The sequence below is a fragment of the Chlorocebus sabaeus genome, chromosome 20 (assembly GCF_047675955.1).
Source record: "Chlorocebus sabaeus isolate Y175 chromosome 20, mChlSab1.0.hap1, whole genome shotgun sequence".
Classification (NCBI taxonomy): domain Eukaryota; kingdom Metazoa; phylum Chordata; class Mammalia; order Primates; family Cercopithecidae; genus Chlorocebus; species Chlorocebus sabaeus.
The window spans coordinates 7,618,199-7,642,760 of record NC_132923.1 but is presented as its reverse complement, the minus strand read 5'-3'; the positions used below and the strand labels follow the sequence as shown (position 1 = coordinate 7,642,760).

General features: G+C 44.8%; 2 protein-coding genes across 13 annotated transcripts in view; one reads left to right on the top strand and one right to left on the bottom strand.

Moving 5' to 3' along the window:
- The window catches only part of YY1AP1 (YY1 associated protein 1), a 30,421-nt gene extending 26,508 nt beyond the window's left edge, over positions 1–3,913 (bottom strand). Inside the window, 2 exon segments of the mRNA XM_037997803.2 lie at positions 3,210–3,346; positions 3,818–3,913. The gene's annotated coding sequence lies outside the window, so the exon portion shown is untranslated.
- Positions 3,914–4,202: 289 nt separating this feature from the next.
- DAP3 (death associated protein 3) overlaps positions 4,203–24,562 on the top strand; it is a 49,791-nt gene continuing 29,431 nt past the window's right edge. For 2 of the 12 annotated variants that reach the window (XM_073008308.1, XM_073008309.1), the window contains exons 1-2: positions 4,220–4,326; positions 12,085–12,156. Coding sequence is in view for 4 of the 12 variants with exons in the window: in XM_073008303.1 (XP_072864404.1) it covers positions 4,225–4,395 (171 nt within the window). In the remaining 8 variants the exon portion in view is untranslated. Of the gene's footprint in view, positions 4,396–12,084; positions 12,157–24,562 lie in introns of all 12 variants that reach the window. The other 10 variants (XM_073008311.1, XM_073008310.1, XM_073008307.1 and 7 more) reach the window with 8 other exon arrangements.

Below are 24,562 nucleotides of genomic sequence, written 5' to 3'. Positions count from 1 at the left end.
GTCCTATTAAAACACCTTTTTGAAATTCCTGCTCTTTTGTGTGTGTGTGTGTGTGTGTGTGTGTGAGAGACAGTGTTGCTCTGATGCCCAGGCTGGAGTGCAGTGGCGTGATCTCAGCTCACTGCAACTTCCCCATCCCAGTTCAAGCAATTCTTGGTTCAAGCAATTCTCGTGCCTCCGCTTCCCTAGTAGCTGGGACTACAGGTGCACTCCAATACATGCGGCTAATTTTTTGTATTTTAGTAGAGACGGGGTTTCACCATGTTGCCCAGGCTGGTCTTGAACTTCTGAGCTCAGACAATCCGCCCACCTCATCCTCCCAAAGTGGTAGGATTACAGGCATGAGTCACCCCACCTGACCAATTTCTTGTTCTTTTAAAAGTACAGTAATTATTTTTAATTTCTAGTACTAAATTAATGGGTAGTCTGTCAAATAGCTACTGGATTTTATATCAGGAGGGCTTTCTACACGTATGTATACCCAAAAATGACATTAAGACCTTTTTACATAAACTCACTGTGGAAATATATCCCAAAACAGCTAAGGAACACAAATGATGTTTGCCTTCTTTTCAAACCAACAGTTCCTTTGTACAAAAACACCAGACGATACAAAACATATTTTTTTAAAGTACGAAGTTCCATACAGAGTGTACACACTTTATGGTTATTTCTAAGAATAAGTAGTGACAAAAAGTCTTTGCAATTGGGTTATAAAATTTAAACTTCTAGGAATATGTTTCCCTTTTCCTTGTCCTTTTGAGAGCTGCCACCATCATACAATTCACATCATCTCTTCAACCACAGAAAAGTAGCATCTCTTCAAGCACAGAGACCATGTATTAATCTTTGTGTCTCCTGCATAGGCTTAACTCAGTGTTTGTTATAACTAAGCTAAACTCCAAGATAGGAGCTTCAAATCACCTCAGGCCCAATCCAAAACTGAAAAAAAGGCGCTTCTCAGAGTTTGAGAACAAAAAGATACTGACAAAGAACAAAGCCACAGATACTCGTGCTATATTAGCTTCCCCTTTTAGCAAATACAGAATTGTTTACTAACACTGCAGAAATAAGTTTGCAGACGATAAAAAGAATACATAAAAAACACAGATCCTAAAGTTCTCCTGTCAACATGTTCAAATACTATCATAGACTCCTTCACCTTAAACTCATACTAACATCCACACACCCGAACAAAGAAAATGAAAGGTTTTCAAATGAGACCTAAATATAAATTGGCTCTATTTCATTACACTTTAAGTTCCTAAAATCATACGTATAAATCATGTGATTGTGCTTATGCTCATCTTCTAACTTGAGGGCCCAGTGTCTTTCATCAGATTCTCAGAAGGATAAATGACCCCCAAAAACTTTTAAGAACCACTAATCTAGCCTATCAAGAAACATCCCATTTTCCAGAAGAATACAATTAAGTTGGCTTAGTTCATGCACTCTTCCCTCATATTCACAGAGGGGATTCTTACTATATGAAATCAATCTTTCAAAGGATTCCTTCAGCCCAGCCAAGAAGTTCCAACATTCACAGGTACATATATTAACAATCACCAGAACCCAAAAACAGTTCTCTGATTTTAATTCCACACTGCTTCACTCAACTTAATATCTACCACTGTCAACACAATTCCCCTCATATTGCATCCAGGCTATTTACAGAGACATCTTGATTATCCTCACCCCAAGGCATGGACGATTTATTGAACAGGTAGTCAACAAATATTTGTTGAATGAATGAAAAAGGATCCTTCCTCCCACAGATTTCAAGTTAAGCTGTCAGCACCCATGCAGCTGCTCTGGTAGAGGTTAAGCTGTGGAAGCCTTCTCTCCCTCACACATACAACCTCAAGTGTCAGAAATGCTCTGCTTCCCCCATAAACAAAATAATATAGCCATGGATATGCATTTCATACAGGTCAGACCGGGCAAGGACATCTACTTTCCACATACATATCTGACACAATCGGTCTCCTCCAAATACAATCCAACCAGTCATATGTGCTCCTATCTTTCCAACATACTCAGATTTGCCGACAAAGACTTCCTGAGGCACCATGGTATACTGAATATACTGCTGCAGTAGTAGTGAAAATATGGGAGGTACAGTCTCAACTTTGTCACCAATTTAATATGCGGCCTTGGAGTTGTTCTCTCCTTATGCCTAAATTAACTATTTTGTAAAATGGAAGAAAGCATCCTACCATTTTCACAGAGATTTAGTATCACAAAGAAATTGAAAGCGCTTTCTTATTGTATTTGTAAACTATTACTATAAACCCGCGACAACGAATAAGGTCACCCATTCTTTACAGCTTTGTAGCAATGATTCTGTTAAAGATATTTTGGGCCTTCACATTTATACAACTCACTCTAACCAAAGGCACAAACTATTAAGACCACAACTGGATATGCCAAGTTTCTCCCCGCCATGACCTCACAGACACATGCTGTATAGAACACTACCATTGCCACTCTTTCTCAGCAAGTAACTAGGGGCTCCCAATCCCTAAAATACACACACACATCAACCTGCAAGGAACCTCCCAACATTTATTCAAGAAATAAGCTAACTTATAAGGGGAACTCCATTACACTTACACAAATACAGGCAAACTCTTCCGGAAACACTTTCCATCCTCGCATACACACACCAACACAGCCGCTACACATCAACAGACCATCTGTCTTCTAGACCAAAAACACCTCTTTCCATGTACAAACTAATCAGTGACATTTATTAAACTTACAACACTGAGATCATCCTGCCGTTCCTACATACCGTTCAACGCGGCAGGGACACCACAGACCTTGTCACACAGGTAAACTCCCCTCTCAGGATCGTGTCCTCGACCACTCTTATCCCTTAATTAAACACACACAAACTGGACTATGGGGGAGGCTCCGATCATGCCTACAAACACAAACTAATCTGTCAGGGGCACAGACGACTCCGCCTCCACTCGCTTACTTTCCAGCCCCCTCCGGGAGTCCGCCTGTCAGGGACACCCCTTCACCCCGCCTGGAGGGACTTCCCGGTAGGCTCAGGATCCCCCTCCCTGCTCTCCCCTCCCCCATCTTCACCACTGCTCTCCCGGAGGTCCAGGTCCGGGAGATGACAGTGGCTCCCAGGAAGCACAGGATTCAATCGCTGAGAGTGCTTAGGCCCGAAGGCCTGCCCAAATCGTTCTACTCACCGTGTCGGAGGCCGAGGCCGAGAGCGACGAGAGTGCAGGGAAGTGGGGAAGAGGGGGTGGCCGCCAGGCTCCTCCGCTTCCCTGGGTCCACGGCGGATCCCTCCCGCTTGTCAGGAGGCGGCCAGCGGGCAAGCTGACTGGCGGAAATGCGAGAGAGGAGAAGGGAAAGGTGGAGGCTAAAGGGGGCAAACTGAGGGGAGGCGGGTCCCGCAACCGAGACTGGGATCGTCTCCCCTCCGCAAAGCGAACCCAAAATGGCGGCGGGAGCGGCGGCAGCAGAGTGGCGGCGGTGGCGGCGGCTGCTCCTCCAGAGAGAGAGAGAACGAAAGGCGCCTAGCGCCCCCCCCCCAACCTCCCACTCCTCCCTCCTCGCGTTCTTCCCCACCGTCCCCCGCTCCGCCCGACTCCGGCCGCGTAGCGCGCACGCCCGCCCGCAAGCGTACGAGTGTCTACGGGCTAGTCGCTGGCTGCTCCCACCAACCACCACCTTCGGCCGCCCAGCGCGCCAGCCAGCCCGTACGCGCTCACCCACGGGAACTTCCTCGCCCAGTCCCCCACTCCCCCTCAGGCCCTGTCAAGCCGGCTCCGGCGCAGGCCCTCACGCATACCTTAAGCTGCGCGAGCCCAAGCCTCCTCCACCTCCTCTTCCCGCCCCCACGGCCACCAACCGCCGCCAAAGCAGCCGCTGCCAGCACAGCGCCCCCCTCGACTCTCCAACCCTCGCGCGTGCGCCTTCCATAGTCCCCCCGCCGCGGGACTGTTCCATTCCTGTCGGCTGCAGGGGCAGGAGAGGAATGGGCCGGCAAAGCGAGTCTGGCGTGCCGGTTGACTGGAATTGCCAGGGTGGCGGGCCGAGTCCCACGACAACCTACCTCCCTGGGCTCGTTCCTGCGGCGCTGCGGCTCGCCTCCTCCTCCACAGGACCCCGGCGAGCGGATCGAGGGCTGCCTAGCGCCCCTCTGCCGGCCGGTGGTTGGAGGCCGCGGCGGCTGCGCGTTGAGTCGTTTCCGGCCGGATGACCCGAGCCTTTTACGCAGTGGCAGGACGGGCGCTTTGGGGCCGGACCTTGGCAGCGTGTGTCAGTCGTCTGGTCTGGAGAAGTAGTCCTCGACTCACGGTGAGGGAGTGGACCGGCACGGGGGATGTATCGCTGAGGGAAAGGAGCGGGACTCCGGACCTCCAGGAGGTAGGGAGTGAGGCCGGTAGGACCGGTGCGCCTCCGTGGGGATTCCTCCCGGGCGTTGTGGTGCCAACCTGGGACCCGAGGAAGATCGGCCTGGTGATCTGCTTGCTGTTGTTAACCCGCCTCGGATTTCTCGAATTTCACACTAGTGTCCATATGCGATTTTGTTTGTTTGCCCTTGACGCGCTACTTATGGATAGTACTTCTTCAGCCTCGTTAGGCAGCCTGGTGATAGAGGATGAAGAAACCATGTGCTTCTCATTCAGTTCTGGACTCAGTCTCCCTTGTTTTCAGCAAGCTATTTTTCTTAGTTCCTTATCAAAAAGTGTACATGAAAATTAGGCAACTCCAAACATGCCTCCAGGGTTGGTGTGTGAAATAATAAGATAGGGCTGGGCGCGGTGGCTCACACCTGTAATCCCAACACTTTGGGAGGCCGAGGCTGGTGGATCACAAGGTCAAGAGATCGAGACAATCCTGGCCAACATGGTGAAACCCCCCGTCTCTACTAAAAATACAAATATTAGCCGGGCGTGGTGGCGGGCGCCTGTAGTCCCAGCTACTCAGGAGGCTGAGGCAGGAGAATTGCTTGAACCCGGAAGGTGGGGTTGCAGTGAGCCGAGTCCGCGCCACTGCTCTCCAGCCTGGGTGACAGAGCGAGACTCCGTCTCAAAAAAAAAAAAAAAACCTAACTAACTTTTTTCACTATATCACATTGTTTTCATAGTAAAATTTCTCATCAGCAGCATAACTGTGTGTCAAAGAAGAAAAGAGCCTTTAATGAAATTTCACTACACCAGTGTATAGGGAGAGTTACTTACCTATGGTCTCTGTGTTCAAGTAACTTTCAGTAACTATACTGATTAATGAATTGTCAGCTACATATAAGCAAATGAGATAGGATTCTGTTATTTTGTGACTGTAAGAGCGTACCAGAAGTTAAAATATATTAAATGCTCAATAAAATGACTTCACTGAATGAACAAACCCTGAATTATTTGAACCAACGAAGATAGAATAATGGTTTCCCCAAGGATATTCACTTCTTAATCCCTGAAGCCTGTAAATATGATATGTTACATGACAAGGGAAAAATCGGGATGCAGAGGGAATTAAGGTTGCTAATCAGCTGACATTAAACTAGGGAGATTATCCAGGAGCCAGCGCTCCGCAATGGCCCTCTTCAGGTTTACTTCTGTAGCTGCCCATGCTTGTGTTCCTTTTCAGAAAGGCAGTAGCTGAAAAGCACAGAAGCTGCCAGCACCACAGAATTCCCATCAAGCCCCGTTTCTTCACGTTGGAGTACTTGTTGTAATACCTATAGTAACCTCTTTGAACTCTCCAACAGTGCCTTCTTGTGTGAGATCATGCATTAATATTTAGTTTGGCAGTTCCACTAGTTTGACATCCAGGAGTTTCTTCTCCTTCACTGGTACAGCTGACTCCATCTTGGGGTCCTGGTGTGATATAAACTTTTAAAATGAGGTTTCAGGCTGGGCACCGTGGCTCATGCCTGTAATCCCAACACAGTGGGCAACTGAGACAGGAGGATTACTTGAGCCCAGGAGTTAAAGACCAGCCTGGTCAACATAGCAGGACCCCATCTCTACGAAAAATAAGAAAAATCAGCTGGGCCATGGTGGCATGCCCAGGAGTTTGAGGCTACTGTGAGCCGTGATCACACCATTGCACTCCAGCCTGGGCAAGAGAGCGAGACCCTGTCTCTAAAATAAAATAAGGTTTAAAATATTTAATTTTTTTTTTTTTTAATTTCTTTTTTTAGAGACCTGCTTTCACTATGTTGGCTAGGCTAGAGAGTAGCTCCTGTGCTCAAGGGATCCTACCGCTGCCTCAGCCTCCTCAGTAGCTGGGACTACAGGTGTGCGGAACTTTTTTTTTTAAGATAAAATTTACTGGAGTATGGTCAGGGTTTACATTTGACAAGTTATGGCAACTGCTATGTTGTAACAGTCTATAAATGATTTTTTTTATTTAACGAGGGAAGAAATTTGAGGTTTTTGTTTGGGTACAGGTTGAGTTTTTCTTTTCTTTTTTTTTTTTTTTTGAGACGGAGTCTCGCTCTGTCGCCCAGGCTGGAGTGCAGTGGCCGGATCTCAGCTCACTGCAACTCCGCCTCCGGGGTTTATACCATTCTCCTGCCTCAGCCTCCCGAGTAGCTGGGACTACAGGCGCCCGCCACCTCGCCCAGCTAGTTGGGTTTTTTTTGTATTTTTTAGCAGAGACGGGGTTTCACCGTGTTAGCCAGGATGGTCTCGATCTCCTGACCTCGTGATCCGCCCGTCTCAGCCTCCCAAAGTGCTGGGATTACAGGCTTGAGCCACCGCACCCGGCCGAGTTTTTCTTTTTTTTTTAATGAAAATGTTTGGGAACAAGTGTTTTGGATTTGAGGTTTTTTTTATTTTGGAATATTTCCATTATACTTACTGGGTGAACAACCCAAATTTGAAAATATGAAATCTCAAATGTTAGCATGAACACCTTAATAAAGTTAGGACAGTATTTTATAAACATTATTAATATTGCTAATTGTTAACATTAGAAATGAAAATCAAGAAACGTAATTATCTGCAACATCATCACCCAGAAATACCAATTGTGCTGGTATATTTTTTCCTTTAAGTTTTTATCTTTATGCATCGCCACATCAGAACCATAATGTAAATATACAGTTGGATTGAGGTCAGTACCTCATGGGTGTGCTATTGAGCCCTGTAATTCTAGGATGTTAACCCTGGTCATATGTATACACTTAACATGCATTTGTGAAGTTTTTTGAAACTTCTCAAATACAGCCTGAAGTCCAATTTGCTAAAGAGTATCTAGAATATCCACTACCCTAAGAAGTAATCATAGTCCCTTCCATAGTAGTTTAAGTTTTAAATTGTCCACTGTTCTAAGTAGCGTGATGAAATTTTGCACCACCCTGTCGTAGATGTGAATCAACATAACCATGCTGTATGTGCTACCCATCGGTTAGTCATTGACATCATCTGCTTTTGACATCCAACTGTGGACATTGGCCTGACTCAGTGATTCAGCATCACCCAAAACAGATGATCTCCCTTAGGCATAGTCAGAAGGTCCAGAAGATTGATAGTAGATGAACACTATATCACATTAGTGAGTGCCTAAGTCACTCACTTTATCTCATCTTGTAAATGTTTTGTCATTTCACATCAACACGAGAAGGATGAGCACAGTTCAATGAGATATTTTGAGAAAGAGACCACATTCACATAACTTTTATTATGGTATGTTGTTCTAGTTGTACTATTTTCTTTCCATCCCCCTACCCCCCCTGCCGCAAGACGGGGTCTCACTCTGTCGCCCAGGCTGGAGTGCAGTGGCGCAATCTCGCCTTGCTGCAACCTCAGCTCGCTGCAACCTCCCCCTCCCGGGTTCAAGCAATTTTCCTGCCTCAGCCTCCCCAGTAGCTGGGATTACAGGTGTGCGCCACCATGCTCGGCTAATTTTTTGTATATTTAGCAGAGATGGTTTCACCATGTTAGTCAGTCTGGTCTCGAACTTCTGACTTCATGTGATCCACCCACCTCAGCCTCCTGAAGTGCTGGGATTACAGGCATGAGCTACTGTGCCCAGCCCAGTTCTACTATTTTTTTTTTTGAGACGGAGTCTTGCTCTGTCGCCCAGGCTGGAGTGTAGTGGTGCCATCTTGGCTCACTGCAAACTCTGCCTCCTGGGTTCATGCCATTCTCCTGCCTCAGCCTCCTGAGTAGCTGGGACTACAGGCGCCCACCACCATGCCCGGCTAATTTTTTTTTTTTTTGTATTTTTAGTAGAGACTGGGTTTCACTGTGTTAGCCAGGATGGTCTCGATCTCCTGACCTCATGATCCGCCTGCCTCGGCCTCCCAAAGTGCTGGGATTACAGGCGTGAGCCTCTGCACCCGGCCTGTTCTACTATTTTCTTACTGGCTATTGTTGTTCATCTCCTACTGTGCAAAATTTATAAATTAAACTTGATTATAGGTATATACCTATAGGAAAAAAATTGTGTGTGTGTGTGTGTGTGTGTGTATATATTTTTAGTGATCAGTACTCTATGGTTTTAGGCATCACCTGGGAGTCCTGCAGTGGATATCCTAAGGATAAGGGGGACTACTGTATTTCCTTCTTTCTTGCTTTCTCCATTATAGAAGAGCTAAGAGGGCGTTCAAAGCTGGGGAGGTTTAAAAAGTGTATATTGCAGCTGGACTCAGTGGTTCATGCCTGTGATCCCTGCACTTTGGGAAGCCGAGGTGGGTGGATCATCTGAGGTCAGGAGTTCGAGACCAGCCTGGCCAACATGATGAAACCTTGTCTCTACTAAAAATACAGGCCGGGCACGATGGCTCACGCCTATAATCCCAGCACTTTGGGAGGCCGAGGCGGGTGGATTACCTGAGGTCAGGAGTTCAAGACCAACCTGGCCAACATGGTGAAACCCTGTCTCTACTAAAAATACAAATATTAGCTGGGCGTGGTGGCACACCCCTGTAATCCCAGCTGCTCGGGAGGCTGAGGCAGGAAAATTGCTTGAGCCTAGGAGGCAGAGGTTGCAATGAGTGGAGATTGTGCCACTGCACTCCAGTCTGGCCAACAGAGCACAACTCTGTCTCAAAAAAAAAAAAAATACAAAAATTAGCTGGGCTTGGTGGCACGTGCCTGTAATCCTAGCTACTCAAGAGGCTGAGGCTGGAGAATCGCTTGAACCTGGGTGGCGGGAGTTGCAGTGAGCTGAGTTGGCGCCACTGCACTCCAGCCTGGGCAACGAGCAAAATTCCGTCTCAAAAACAAAAAAAAAATTGTAAATTACCTGCATAATTTCTACCAAAACCACCTAGAGGTACAAGACTGAGAGCTTTGCTGGACATGATGCTCGCACCTGTAATCCCAGGAGTTTGGGAGGCCAAGGTGGGAGGATTGCTTGAGATCAGGAGTTGAAGACCAGCCTGGGCAACATCGACTTCATCTCTATTAAAAAAAAACTAAAAAATTAGCTGGCCATCGTTGTGTATCCCTGGCCATCGTTGTGTAGTCCAAAGTTGTCCAACCCATGGCCTGCACGTTGCATGCGGCCCGGGACGGCTTTGAATGAGGCCCAACACAAATTCATGACCTTTCTTAAAACATGAGATTTTTTTTTGGCAGTGTTTTTGCCGTTGTCGTTTTTAGCTCATCAGCTGTCATTAGTGTTAGTATGTTTTATATGTATGGCTTGAGACACTTCCTTTTCTGACGTGGCCTAAGAAAGCCAAAACATTGGACACCCCTGTTGTAGTCCAAGCTTCTCAGGAGGCTGAAGGGAGAGGATCTCTTGAGCCCAGGAGTCCAAGACTGCAGTGAGCTATGATAGCACCACTGCACTCTAGCCTTGGGGACAAAAGGAGACCCTATCTCAAACAAAACAAAACAAAACAAACAGAAAACCTGAGAGCTTGGAGAAGTTAGCACTGTTGAAGTTTGTGATAATCAGTAAATTTCAGGACTCCTTTACTTTTATATCCCTAATGTTGTTCTAGGAATCCAGACCTGGGGAGGTAGATATTATTAAGACGAGAAAATACAGCATAAGGAATTCTGCTTTTTCTAGCTGAAATTATGAAAGCAATGAAAGTAGTCTTTGTGAACCAAACTTTTCCTATGGGACTTGGAATTTAGGACATTGTTTCTCAATCTCAACACTGTTGACATTTGGGGATGGATCATTCTTTGTTGTGGGGGACTCTCCTGTGCGTTGTAGACTGTTTAGCAACATACCTGGCCTCTACTCACTCGATGCCAGTAGCATCCCCCCCTCCCTCCTTCAGTTGTGACAACCAAAATGCCTCCAACCATTCATTGTCAAATGTTGGCGGAGGGGACAAAATCCCCCTGGTAGAGAACTACTAATTTAGAGAAAGATTACTGATCGTGAAGAATCAGTCTGGGTTTAGTAGTAAAGAAAGTCATGGCAGACTAATACATCCTTCTTGTTAGAATTCCTAGAATGGTAGATCAAATTCCATTATTGATATGTCCTCATTAAAGTTAGACATTTGATAATCTCTCACAGCGGCTTTTTGAAGAAATGTATACTGAATGTTTAATTGGTTGAATAACCATACCTAAAGGCTACATGTTAGTGAAACGGGCTGAAGTTTTGTTAACCACTGACATGCAGGCAGTGGTTGTCACTCTTGGCTGCACATTGGAATGAGCTGTGAAGCTTTAAAAATATTGACATCTGGCCAGGTATGATGGCTCACAACTGTAATCCTAGCATTTTGGGAGGCCGAGGCCAACGGATCACTTGAGGCCAGGAGTTCAAGACCAGCCTGGCCAACATGGTGAAACCCATTCTCTACTAAAAATACAAAAATTAGCTGGGCATGGGCTCGCCTGTAATCCCAGGTACTTGGGAGGCTGAGGCATGAGAATTGCTTGAACCAAGGGGCAGAGGTTGCCGTGAGCCAAGATCGCACTGCTGTACTCTAGCCTGGGCAACAGAGCGAGACTCCATCTCAAAAAAAAAAAAAAAATTGATATCAAGTTCCCACTACCAGAGACTGATTTAATTGGTCTGAGGCACAATCTGTATATCAGAATTTTTAAACTGTACCGAGGGGGGCTGGGCACCGTGGCTGAAGCCTATAATCCTAGCACCTTGAGAGGCCAAGGCGGGTGGATCGCTTGAGCCCAGGAGTTTGAGACCAGCCTGGGCGACATAGTGAGATCCTAACTCTATATAAAAGATACAAAAATCATCTGGGCGTGGTGGCACGCACCTGTAATGGCAGCACTTTGGGAGGCCAAGGTGGATGGATCGCTTGAGCTCCGGAGTTCACGACCAGCCTGGATCACATATGAAACCCCATCTCTACAAAAAAAAAAAAGTATATAAACTATGTACTCAAGTATATAGTTTATATACCTGAGTATATAAACTATACTCAAGTTATTCTAACATGCAGCTGTGGTTGAGAGCCACTGATCTAGTCTATGCTAGGTAACCCTATCCTGTTAAATAGTTTTATCAATGACTTGAATTAGATTAATGAGGATATATTTTTCAAATTTATGCCTTTTACAAAATTTTTAAAGGGTAGGTAATGTCGGTGATAGATATAAAGACAGAAGAAGATCTCCAGATGTGGAATCTTCTGCTGGATCCTGTAACAGAAAGAAGACATTAGGCTGGGTGCAGTGGCTTACGCCTGTAATGTCAGCACTTCGGGAGGCAGAGGAGGGTGGATTGCTTGAGTCCAGGAGTTCAAGACCAGCCTGGGCAACATGGTGAAACCCCATCTCTACAAAAAGACACAATAATTAGATAGGTGTGGTGGTACACGCTTGTAGTCTGAGCTACTTGGGAGGCTGAAGTAGGAGGATCGAGGCAGAGGTTGCAGTGAGCCGAGATCACGCCATCACACTACAGCCTAGGTGACAGTGAGACCCTGTCTCAAACAAAGAAAGAAGACATTAGCAGAAACGCTGAGGAAATCCAAATAAAGTCTGCAATTTAGTAAATAGTATTGTACTAGCTTTAATTTCTTAATTTTGAAAATTGTACTATAGTCATATATATATAACATTAAGGAAAGTTTAATGAGAATTATAAGAAAGCACTTTGTACTGCCTTTGCAACTCTTCTGTAAATTTACACTTTTTTTGTTTGTTTGTTTTGAGATAGGCTCTCACCGCCAAGACTGGAAGGCAGTAGTGCAGTCCCGGTTCACTGCAACCTCAAGCTCCTCAGCTCAAGGTATCCTCCCACCTCAGCCACGAGCAGCTAGGACTACAGAGAGTTCATAAAGGTGGGAGCCAGGGGGCCAGTTGCAAAACGGAGGCAGCAAAAGGCCCAGAGTTCTGGTCTCCACACTATTTATTGAGCACAGTCACTTAGATCTAAGAAGAAGATGTTCAGGGCAAAACAGTCAAAGGGAGGCTGTACCTCACACACTTAATCTGTAGCAGTGGCGGTTTAGGTGAATCTCCTTTGTGCTCAAACAGCATATCTTTAGTTAGCTGGTGGGAACTGATACACAAATTGAAAAGTGATACACAATTTGAAGTCTCTCACCTTTTCCCTCAAGATAGTATTTTTCTTCCAAAACCCGAATATGAGATTGGGCCTTGATTAACTTCCATAATTTGGGATGTTCAGGGCCTATTATTGGATTAATCATTTTTGGATGTAGGCCAGCTATACCAAAATCGGTCGAAATTATGGGAAACTGGGCACATTTTTCAGTGTAAGCAGTGTCATCTCTTTGATAGTATAGTTCCTTTTTTAGTCCTGTCTTGCATCTATCATTCTGATTGGTACAATTAACTGCACAGGTCCCCTTAGAGGACCAATCAATGATGATTCCATAGGAATTATTTTGCGATACCACAGCGTGATCAGAGATGCAATCCTGGTAGGAGTAGTAGCTCACGCCTGTAATCCCAGCACTTTGGGAGGCCGAGGCCAGTGGATCACCTGAGGTTGGGAGTTCGAGACCAGTCTGGCCAACATGGAGAAACCCCGTCTCTATTAAATATACAAAAATTAGCAGGATGTGGTGGCGCATGCCTGTAATCCCAGCTACTTGGGAGGCTGAGGCAGGAGAATCCCTTGAACTCTGGGGGTCAGAGGTTGCAGTGAGCCGAGATTGTGCCATTGCACTCCAGCCTGGGCAACAAGAGTGAAACTCTGTCTCAAAAAAAAAGAAAAAAAAAAAAGGAGATGCAGTCCTTTCAAATCAATATTTCTAAATCCTTTGACCATTGTTGAGGTTATTGACACCTCTCTTTTCTGGGCTTAAACTGTTACAATTGAACTGAACTCTGAATGATCCGGGCTCCATCTATAAAAGAAATGATAGGATACTGGTGTTTGATTATGACCTGGAATTTTAACTAGCCACTGTTGTCCGTAGCCTTTTAGGCAACCGATAGCCGGCCCTATGCAAAGCAGGGGAACTGATAACCCATGGACACATTTATTAACATTCCTTCCTCCTCTGGGTGAGAGGGCTCATGAGTATCTGTAGGCTCAGGCATCCAAACACTATTATTAACATAAGCCTCAACCGGGGGTTCCAACCATGTAACAGGCCTAATTAATGGCGGAAATAGGACGTATGCCCAATAGGTATAATTTTGGTCAGCTGTAGCCACAGGGAGACTTACTGCCATAGTAATTACCGCAATCATAGCTACCGTCAGGTTACTTGAGGTTAGTGGTTTTTGTTGTGTTTTCAGGTTTTCTTCTGCAAGGTGGGTCAGCCACTTGATCTGTCCCCAAGTTGGTGGGCTTGCTTGACAGGTTTTGTTGGTCTTCATCTGGTCGGCTGAAATGTTCATTCGAGCCATCAAGCATGCTAGGGGGTAGAGATCTTGGTTCCAAAACCCTTTTCTCTTCTTTGGAGTTTTGCTCATCATAGAATTTAAGATATCTTGTAGCCAAACTGGAAACTGGTTTTCTTCTGGGGAAATACAAGCAAACCCTCTTCCCCATGTTATAACTCTCCTTCTTTCCCAGGTCTTTGTTTTAAAGTCCTTCCACCACACAGGTTTTCCTTCATGAACATTTACCTTCTGTCCTGTTACATGCTGTTCAGCTGCTGTAGTAACCTGATTCCGGGAGATGTTAAAAAAATTTAAGGTAATGAGCCAACTGTAATTGCATATGAGGGGTGGAATATTCCATATCTCCCCCAATTTTCTATTTATGTAATTGCATTTTTAAGGTTCAGTTGGCTCGCTCAACAATCACTTGCCTTTGAGAATTATAGGGGATAACCGTACTGTGTTCAATGCTCCATTGTTTTAAAAATGTTTGGAAAGATCTACTACAGTAGCCTGGTCCATTGTCTGTTTTTAATTTTTGTGGAATTCGCATGACAGTAAAACAGGAAAGCAAGTGTCTTTTTATATGTGTTGTTGTCTTGCTGGTTTGACAAGTAGCCCGTATAAAATGAGAATATGTATCTATGGTCACATGGACATAAGAAAGTGTGCCAAATGCAGGAATGTGGGTGATGTGCATTTGCCAGATCATGTTAGGTGCCAACCCTCGAGGGTTAACACCATTTCCTTGATGCGCTAGTTTTAGTACCTGGCACTGAGGACAATGTTGTACAATGTCCTTGGCCTGTTTCCACGTATTTTTTTTTTTTTTTTTTTTTTTGAGACGGAGTCTCGCTCTGTCGCCCAGGCTGGAGTGCAGTGGCACAATCTCGGCTCACTGCAAGCTCCGCTCAGCCTCCCGGGTTCGCGCCATTCTCCTGCCTCAGCTTCCCAAGTAGCTGAGACTACAGGCGTACGCCACCACGCCCGGCTAATTTTTTGTAATTTTAGTAGAAACGGGGTTTCACCATGTTAGCCAGGATGGTCTCGAACTCCTGACCTCATGATCCACCCGCCTCGGCCTCCCAAAGTGCTGGGATTACAGACGTGAGCCACCGTGTCCGGCCCTGTTTCCACATAATTTGATACTTGTTTTTAAGTCCTGCTGCATTAAGGTGTGTTAATGAGCGGAAAGTTTGGGCATTAGTAAGTATGGGGGAAACCAACAAGTCAGCTTGCTCATTAGCCTCAGTCAAGGGTCCTGGAAGATTGGTATGTGTTCGGATATGGCTTATATAGAAAGAAAAATCCCTAGCATGCACAGCTGTTTATAAAGAGTTGAACAATTGATAAAGCTGTTTATCAATAATATATTTAATTAAAACAATTTCAATATGCCGAGTAGCTTATACAGCATAAGCTGAATCTGAAACAGTATTAACTGGCTGATTAAAATCTTCTAATACTGCAATCATTGCCTGTAATTTAGCTCTTTGGGCTGAGGAAAAATTAGTGTGGATAACTTTATCACAAAGTGCCATATATGCCACTTTCCCAGTACTGGAACCATCAGTAAAAACAATCATGGCTCCTTCCAAAGAGGCATCCTGAGTAATTTTTGGAAGAACCTATGTAGTTAAATTTAAGAACTGTAAAATTTTATTTTTAGGATGATGATTATCAATACATTCAATAAAGTCTACTAAATCAACTTGCCATGTAACTGAGTTAATAAATGCTTGTTTAACCTGATTTTTATTTTTTGGAACTATAATCTTATTGGGCTCAGTGCCACAAAGTTTAACAATTTGCATACGAGCCTGTCCAATTAAAATTGTCATCTGATCTACATATACTGTAAGTGTTTTCATGGTATTATGTGGCAAAAAAGAACATTCAACCAAATCATTATTTTGAACAATAACCCCCGTTGGGGCGTGTGAAGTAGGGAACACAATGAATTGAAAAGGGAAGACTGAGTCAATCCTACTGACCTGGGCTTGCTGAACTTTTTTTCAGTTACTCTTAACTCATTCATAGCCATGGGTATTAATTCTCTTTTACTGTGTAAGTTGGAATCTCCCCTCAATATTGAGAAAATATTAGACATAGCATAAGTAGAAATTCCTAAGGTGGGCTGAATCCAATGATTATCTCCTAACAATTTTTGAAAATGATTTAAGGTTTTTAAAGAATCTTTTCTGATTTGAACCTTTTGAGGCTTAATGGCTCTATCTTGTACTTGCATCCCCAAATATTGAAAAGGAAGTGTTGTTTGAATTTTGTTAGGTGCTATAAGCAATCCAGCATTTGTAATTGCCTTTTGCAAAGATGAATAATGTTGAATAAGTTGGTCTCTATTTTTCTGTTGCACATAGTATGTCATTCATGTAATGAATGATGTAACAATCTGGAAATTAATCTCCAACAAGCTGGATAGCTTTGCCTACAAAAGTTTGACAAACTGTGGGACTGTTTAATATACCTTGGGATAAAACCTTCCAATGATATCTGGCTGCAGGTTCTTTGTTATTAATGGCAGGAATAGTAAAGGCAAATTTTTCAAAATCTGTCTCTGCTAAAGGAATTGTAAAGAAGCAATCTTTTAAATCTATAATAACAAGCAGCCAGTCTTTAGGGAGCATGGTGGGGGATGGGAGTCCTGGTTGTAAAGCTCCCATCAGTTGAATTACAGTGTTGACCTCCCGCAAGTCAGTCAGCCTGCGCCGTCTACCGTACATTTTTTAAAAATCACAAATACTGGGGAATTCCAAGGAGAGAAAGTGGGTGAAATATATCCTTTTTCTAGTAGTTTTTTAACTATTTCATGGAGCACCCCCAAGTTTTCCTGAGGGAGCTGTCACTGTTCGACCCAAACAGGATACTTCAGGGCGAGCCTGAATTGCTCCTTCACCATAGTGAACTGTGGGTTGGGCAGTAATGGGCGCGGCGAGCCGAGTTTCAGGCTCCCTCCTCCTGCACTCACTCGGCTGAGGAGGAGGTGGCCATTCCAGACATTTCTCTGAAGGAGCTGTGGGCTGAACAATTTTCTGCATAGGTTTAGGGAGAGTGGGGGTATTGGCAGAAATCACCTCTGGTATTGGGGGAACCAGCTCCCGATATTTCAACGTAGGTTCTTTTCTATTTTCCGTAAGTGTCGGCTGGTCTGAGAAATAAAGAGAAAGAGTACAAAAGAGATAAATTCTACAACTGCGTCTCTGGGGTGACATCACATTTTGGCAGGTTCTGTGATGCCCCTGAGCCACAAAACCAAGTTTTTATTATGGATTTCAAAGGGGGAGGGTTGTATGAATAGGGAGTGGGTCACAGAGATGACATACTTCAAAGACAATAAAATATCACAGGGGAAGAGAGGCAGAGCAAGATCATAAGGGTGAAACTAGAATTACTGATGAAGGTCCATGTCCTGCAACAGGAAACAGGGTTAGAGAGCAGACAACCAGTCTGACTAGAATTTGCCAGGCTGGAATTTCCTAATCCTAGCAAGCCTGAGGGCACTGCAGGAGACCTGGGCATATTTCATCCCTTATCTACAACTGCGTAAGACAGACACTCCCAGAGTGGCCATTTTACAGACCTCTCCCTGGGAATGCATTTGTTTTCCCAGGGTTATTCCTTGCTGAGGAAAGAATTCAGCCATATTTCTCCTATTCGCTTTCTGAAAGAAGAGAAATATGACTCTGTTCTGCCCGGCCCCTCAGGCAGTCAGACTTTATGGTTATCTCCATTGTTCCCAGAAAATTGCTTTTATCCTGTTCTTTTCAAGGTGCCCAGATTTCATATTGTTCAAACACACATGCTTTACAAACAATTTGTGCAGGTAACACAATCATCACAGGGTCCTGAGGCAACATACATCCTCAGCTTAGGAAGATGACAGGATTAAGAGATTAAAGTAAAGACAGGCATAGGAAATTAAGAGTATTGATTGGGGAAGTCATAAATGTCCATGAAATCTTCACAGTTTATGTTCAGAGATTGCAGTAAAGATAGGCATAAGGAATTATAAAAGTATTAATTTGGGGAACTAACAAATGTCCATGAAATCTTCACAATTTATGTTCTTCGCCATGGCTTCAGCCAGTCCCTCCGTTCGGGGTCCTGGACTTGCAGCAACACTCTGGACTCTCCCTTTTTCTTAGTACTTGGTAGAGGCGGTTCAGAGGCCTGATCATTAAACTCCTGCCTCTCCTCCCCTGACTCAGCCTCATCATCTATCTGAAAAGGCTCCAGTGCTGCACGCACCTAATGACCAAACTGACCAAGCAGGAAAAGGAATTTCCTTTCCCTTTCTATGTGCTCTTTTAAGGTCCTTTCCAACTCTTTCCCAATCTTTCAATTCCAAAGTTCTCTGTTCCAGGAACCAAGGGCAAAGTTGTTCCACAGCATAAAACAAATCCATAAGATTTTTCGTATCAACTTTTACCCCACCATGCTTCAAGAGCTGCCATAGCAAGCTCAAATACATGGCGTACTTACTTTCAGTTTGTCCAATTTGTGTCCCTAGCTTTCTTGGAGTGCCACGCTTACCTGCAGAGCTTAAAACCTTTTCGTCCTGGTGAGTCCTTTTTCTGTCGATCCTCCATTTAACACGCTCGAGTGTTCCTTCACTGGATTCTTTTGGGCCCCACATTGGGCTCCATAATGTTGGGGACCAGCCTCAACACCATCCATAGGGTATCCGAAGTCCGGTGGCAACAAAGGAATAAGAAGAGACAGGTTGAGTTCATAAAGGTGGGATCCAGGAAGCCAGTCACAAAATGGAGGCTGCAAAAGGCCCAGAGTTCTGGTCTTCACACTATTTACTGAGTACAGTCACTTAGATCTAAGAAGCAGATGTTCAGAGCAAAACAGTGAAAGGGAGGCAGTACGTCATACACATAATCTGTAGCAGTGGCAGTTTAAGTGAATCTCCTTTGTACTCAAACAGCATATCTTTAGTTAGCTGGTGGGAGCGGGCTTAACTAGGAGCCTGCATATCTAGCCACATTCCAGTGCTTCAGAGGAGCATCCTTCTTCTTGAGCACAGTGTTTGTAGATAGGAGAGCAGGATGCGCTCAGAGCATCGGAACATAATAGTGATAAGAAGAACTTCCTCCTCAGAGGCCTCTTGTGGCTTTGCACAACTTATTGTCCCATATTTTTATGGCCAGTTTATGCAGGCACCCCATAAGCCTTTTTCCCAACACTTAATGACTAGTAATGTTGAACATCTTTTCATGTGCTTATTGGCCATTTGTATAACTACTCTGGAGAAATGCCTATTCAAATATTTTTCCTTTTTATTTTTTTAATTTGAGGCAGGGTCTTACTCTGTTACCTGGGCTGGAGTGCAGCAGTGTGATCACAACTCACTGCAGCCTGAAGCTCCCAGGCCCAGGTGATCCTCCCACCTCAGACTCCCAAGTAGCTAGGACCACAGGCTCACACCACCACACCTGGCTAATTTTTTAAATTTTTGATAGAGGACAGGGTCGCATTATGTTGCCCAGGCTGGTCTCAAACTCCTGGGCTTAAGCAGTTCTCCCATCTCAGCCTCCCAAAGTGTGAGAATTACAGATATGAGCCACTGCACCTGACCCTTTTGCCTATTTTTTAAATTGAGTTGCTTTTTTTTTTTTTTTTTTTTTTTGGAGACGGAGTCTCGCTCTGTCGCCAGGCTGGAGTGCAGTGGCATGATCTTGGCTCACTGCAACCTCCACCTTCTGGGTTGAAGTGATTCTTCTACCTCAGCCTCCCCACTAGCTGGGACTATAGGCGTGCACCACCATGCCCAGTTAATTTTTGTATTTTTAGTAGAGACAGGGTTTCACCATGTTGGCCAGGATGGTCTCAATCTCTTGACCTTATGATCCGCCCACCTTGGCCTCCCAAAGTGCTGGGATTACAGGCATGAGCCATTGCACCTGGCCTTGAGTTGACTTTTTATCGTTAAGTTGTAAGACTTCTTTATATATTATGGATATAAGTTAAGTTTTGTGTGATTTGCAAATATTTTCTCCCATTCTGTGGGCTGTCTTTCACTTATTTTATGGTATCCTTTGAAGTACAAGTGTCTGATTTGGATAAAATTCAGTTCTCCATTTTTAGTTTTTTTGCTTGTGCTTTTGATGTTATGGTTAAGAAACCATTGCATAACACATTATAATGAAGATTTACTTTCTTCTGTAGAAAATTAGAAAACTTGGGCCGGGCCCAGTGACTCACGCCTGTAATCCCAGCACTTTGGGAAGCCAAGGCAGGTGGTTCACGAGGTCAGGAGATTGAGACCATCCTGGCTAACAGGGGGAAACCCCGTCTCTACTAAAAAAAATACAAAAAGTTAGCCAGGCGTGGTGGTGGGCGCCTGTAGTCCCAGCTACTCGGGAGGCTAAAGCAGGAGAATGGCATGAACCCACGAGGCAGAGGTTGCAGTGAGCTGATGAGCCAAGATCACGCCACTGCACTCCAGCCTGGGCGACAGAGCAAAACTCTGGCTCAAAAAAAAAAAAAAAAAAAAAAAATTCAAAAACTTGCCCCTGCAAGTTTTGTACCTGGAGCTTTTATGAGTAGGTCTATGATCTATTTTGAGTTCATTTGTGTATATAATGTAAAGTAGGGGTCCATTTTCATTCTTTTGTGGGTGAATTTCAGGTCGTCCCAACAGCATTTGTTGAAGACCCTATTCTTTCCTCATTGAATTGTCTTGGCATCCATGTTGAAAATCAGTTGACCAGGCAGGGCGTGGTGGCTCATGCCTGTAATGCCAGTACTTTGGGAGGCCAAGGCTGGTGGATCATGAGGTCAGGAGTTGAAGACCAGCCTGGCCAAGATGGTGAAACTCTGTCTTTACTAAAAATACAAAAAATTAGCCAGGTGTGATGGTGGGCACCTGTAATCCCAGCTACTCAGGAGGCTGAGGCAGAGAATTGCTTGAATCCAGGAGGCAGAGGTTGCAGTGAGCTGAGATGGCGCCACTGCACTTCAGCCTGGGTGACAGAACGAGACTCCGTTTCAAAAAAAAAAAATCAGTTGACCATGATGTAAATGTATGCCAATACCACACTATCTTGATTACTGTAGCTTTGTAGTAAGTTTCGGAATTAGGATGTATGAGGCCTCCAAATTTGTTCTTTTTCAAGAATACCTGGGCTATTCTAGGTCTATTGCATTTCCATATGAATTTTGAGGTTAGCCTGTATATTAGTCCATTTTCATGCTGCTGATAAAGACATACCCAAGACTGGATAATTTATTAAGAAAAAGAGGTGTAATGGACTCACAATTCCATGTGGCTGGGGAGGTCTTACAATCATGACAGAAGGCAACAAGGAGCAAGTCACATCTTACATGGTGGCAGGCAACAGAGCATGAGAGCCAAGCGAAAGGGGAAACACCTTATTAAATCATCAGATCTTGTGAGATGTATTCACTGTCACATGAACAGTATGGGGAAACCACCTCCATGATTCAATTATCTACCATGGGGTCCCTCCCACAACACATGGAAATTATGGGAGTTACAATTGAAGATGAGATTTGGGTGGGGACATAGCCAAACCAAATCAACTTGACAAGTTTTTTCTTAAGACAGAGTCTTGCTCTGTCACCCAGACTAGAGTGCAGTGCATGATCTTGGCTCACTGCAACCTCTGCCTCCTGGGTTCAAGCAATTCTCCTGCCTCAGCCTCCCGAGTATCTGGGACTACAGGTGCCCGCCACCACACCTGGCTAATTTTTTGTATTTTTAGTAGAGATGGGGTTTCACTGTGTTAGCCAGGATGGTCTCGATCTTCTGACCTCATGATCCACCTGACTTGGCCTCCCAGAGGCATGAGCCACTGTGCCCTACCTAGACTTTTTTTTTTTAACTTGAAAACTAGTGAGGGCCAGGCATAGTGACTCACGCTTGCAATCCCAGCACTTTGCGAGGCCAGGGCAGGAAGATCACTTGAGGCCAGGAGTTAGAGACCAGCCCAAGCAACATAGCCAGACCCCATCTCTATAAAAATAAAAAATTAGCCACCAGGTGGTTGCATGTGCCTGTAGTCCCAGTTACTTAGGAGGCTGAGGAAGGAGGATTACTTGAGCCTAGGAGTTAGAGGCTGCAGTGAGCTGAGATTGCGCCACTGCACTCCAGCTTACGCAACAGACTGAGACCCGAACTCAAAAAATAATAAAGTAGTGAGGAAATACTGAAGAATTTTAAGCAAGGCTTCAGTGGAGAAAATGTTTAAGACCGGATGCTGGTAGATCATTTATTTTAATTTGGGTTCAAGATGATAGTGTCCTAGAATGAAAGCTGATTACGCGTTCTGACCATCATTTCTCATAGTGTCTATAATATAGGCAAAATAATAGCCCCAGTGTCCACAGGCACACCTGTGGAAAGAAGTGCATCTGGACCATGTCACACACTCCTTCCTCTCCAGTATCCAGCCTGCTTCATAGTCCACAGCTCTTCCAGTAGTTGTTGTGCTGGGGAGCATTGAGAGGATCTGGGGAGCACAGTGGGGCAGGTCAAATACTATTGGAGTGACATTGCACTCTAGAAAAGGAGCCCTGAAATCCCACAAGTAAAAAGGCAGGCAGGCCAGTAGAGACCATCCCAGTCTTATTCACCACTGTAGACTATATAGTGTGGGCATGTGGAATCATGTCATACACTTCTTGAATGACTGAGTTTAGGAGTGCTTTGGCATCTCCATTAAATAGTATGGCTGGGCATGGTGGCTCACACTTGTAATCCCAATACTTTGGGAAGCCGAGGCGGGAGGATCACTTAAGGTCAAGAGTTCGAGAACAGCCTAGCCAACATGACAAAACCCTGTATCTACTAAAAATACAAAAATTAGCTGGCGTGGTAGTGGGCGCCTGTAGTCCCAGGTACTTGGGAGGCTGAGGCAGGAGAATTGCTTGAACTCGGGAAGTGGATGTTGCAGTGAGCCGAGATCATGCCCCTGTGCTCCAGCCTGGGCGACAGAGCGAGATTCCATCTCAGAGATAAACAAATCCAGTATATTTAAGGCCAAGTGCGATGGCTCATACCTGTAATCCCAGCACTTTGAGAGGCTGAGGTGGGAGGATCACTTGTGTCCAGGAGTTCAAGACCATGCCTGGCAACATAGTGAGACCCTGTCTCTACAAAATAAAAAAGCCAGGCACAGTGGCACGTGCCTGTAATCCCAGCTACTTGGGAGGCTGAGGTGGGAAGATCGCTTAAGCAGGGGAGTTCGAGGCTGCAGTGAGCTGTGATTGTGCCACTGTACTCCCATCTGGATGACAGAGCAAGACCCTGTCTCAAGAAAAATAACAAATGTGATAGAGTTGAAGCAGAGCATGGTGGCTCACACCTGTAATCCCAGCACTTTGGGATGCTGAGGCAGGAGGATCACTTGAGCCCAGGAGTTCAAGACCATCCTGGGCACCATAGCAAGGTTATGTCTACCAAAAAAAAAAAAATTTTTTTTAATATGCCAGGCAATGACACCTATATTCCCAGCTACTTGAAAGGCTGAGGAAGGAGGATCACTTGAACCCAAGAGTTCGAGGCTACAGTGTGCTGTGATCTTACCACTGCACTCTATCCTGGGCAACCAAGTGAGACCCTGTCTCAAAAAAAAAAAAAAAGAAAAGAAAAGAAAGAAAAAACTGAAAGAAAATAAAATTAAAGGAATTTGTGTGATTCTTTCTCTTTTTATTTATTTTTTAAATTTTATTTATTTATTTATTTGTTTTTTTGAGTTGGAGTCTTGCTCTGTCGCCTAGGCTGGAGTTCAGTGGCGCAATCTCAGCTCACTACAACCTCTGCCTCCCGGGTTCAAGCGATTGTCCTGCCTCAGCCTCCTGAGTAGCTGGGACTAAAGGCATGCACCACCATGCCAGGCTAATTTTTTGTATTTTAGTAGAGATGGGGTTTTACCATATGGTCCAGGCTGGTCTCGAACTCCTGAGCTCAGGTAGTCCATCCACCTCAGCCTCCCAAAGTACTAGGATCACAGGTATGAACCACTGCACCTGGCCTCTTTTCATTTATTTATCTATTTATTTAGATCAGATCTGACTGTATCATGCAGGCTGGAGTACAGTGGCATGATCATAACTCCCTGTAGCCTTTAACACCTGGCCTCACGTGATCCTTTTGCCTCAGCCTCCTAAGTAGCTACGACTAGTCCTGCACCACCATGGCCAACTAATTAATTTTTTTCTTTTTTTTGTGGAATTGGTGGTCTTACTGTTACCCAAGCTGGTCTCAAACTCCTGGGCTCAAGCAGTCTTCTCACCCCAGCCTCCCAGAGGGCTGATATTACAGGCATGAGTCACCATGCCCAGACTATGTGATTCTCTTGACTGTACTATAAATTCCTTGACTATAAGATCAGGGACTGTAATAGTTTGTTCACCATTGTATTCACAGAGCCTGACACACAGTAGGTGCTCAGTAACTTGGGTTAATTGGTTGTAACTCTATGGTTGTTATTATTGTTGCTTTAAAGATTTGGGTTGTAAAAGGTGTGTCAGGGTGCGGTGGCTCACGCCTGTAATCCCAACACTTTGGGAGGCCGAAGTGGGAGGATCACCTGAGGTCAAGGAGTTCAAGACCAGCCTGGCCAACATGGTGAAACCCCGTTTCTACTAAAAATACAAAAATTAGCTGGACATGGTGGTGTGTGCCTGTAGTCTCAGCTACTCAGGAGGCTGAGGCAGGAGAATTGCTTGAACCCAGGAGGCAAGGTTCCAGTGAACCAAGATCACACCACTGCACTCCAGCTTGGGTGACAGAGCAAGACTTCATCTCAAAAAATAAAAAATAAAATAAAGAAAGGTGAAAATGA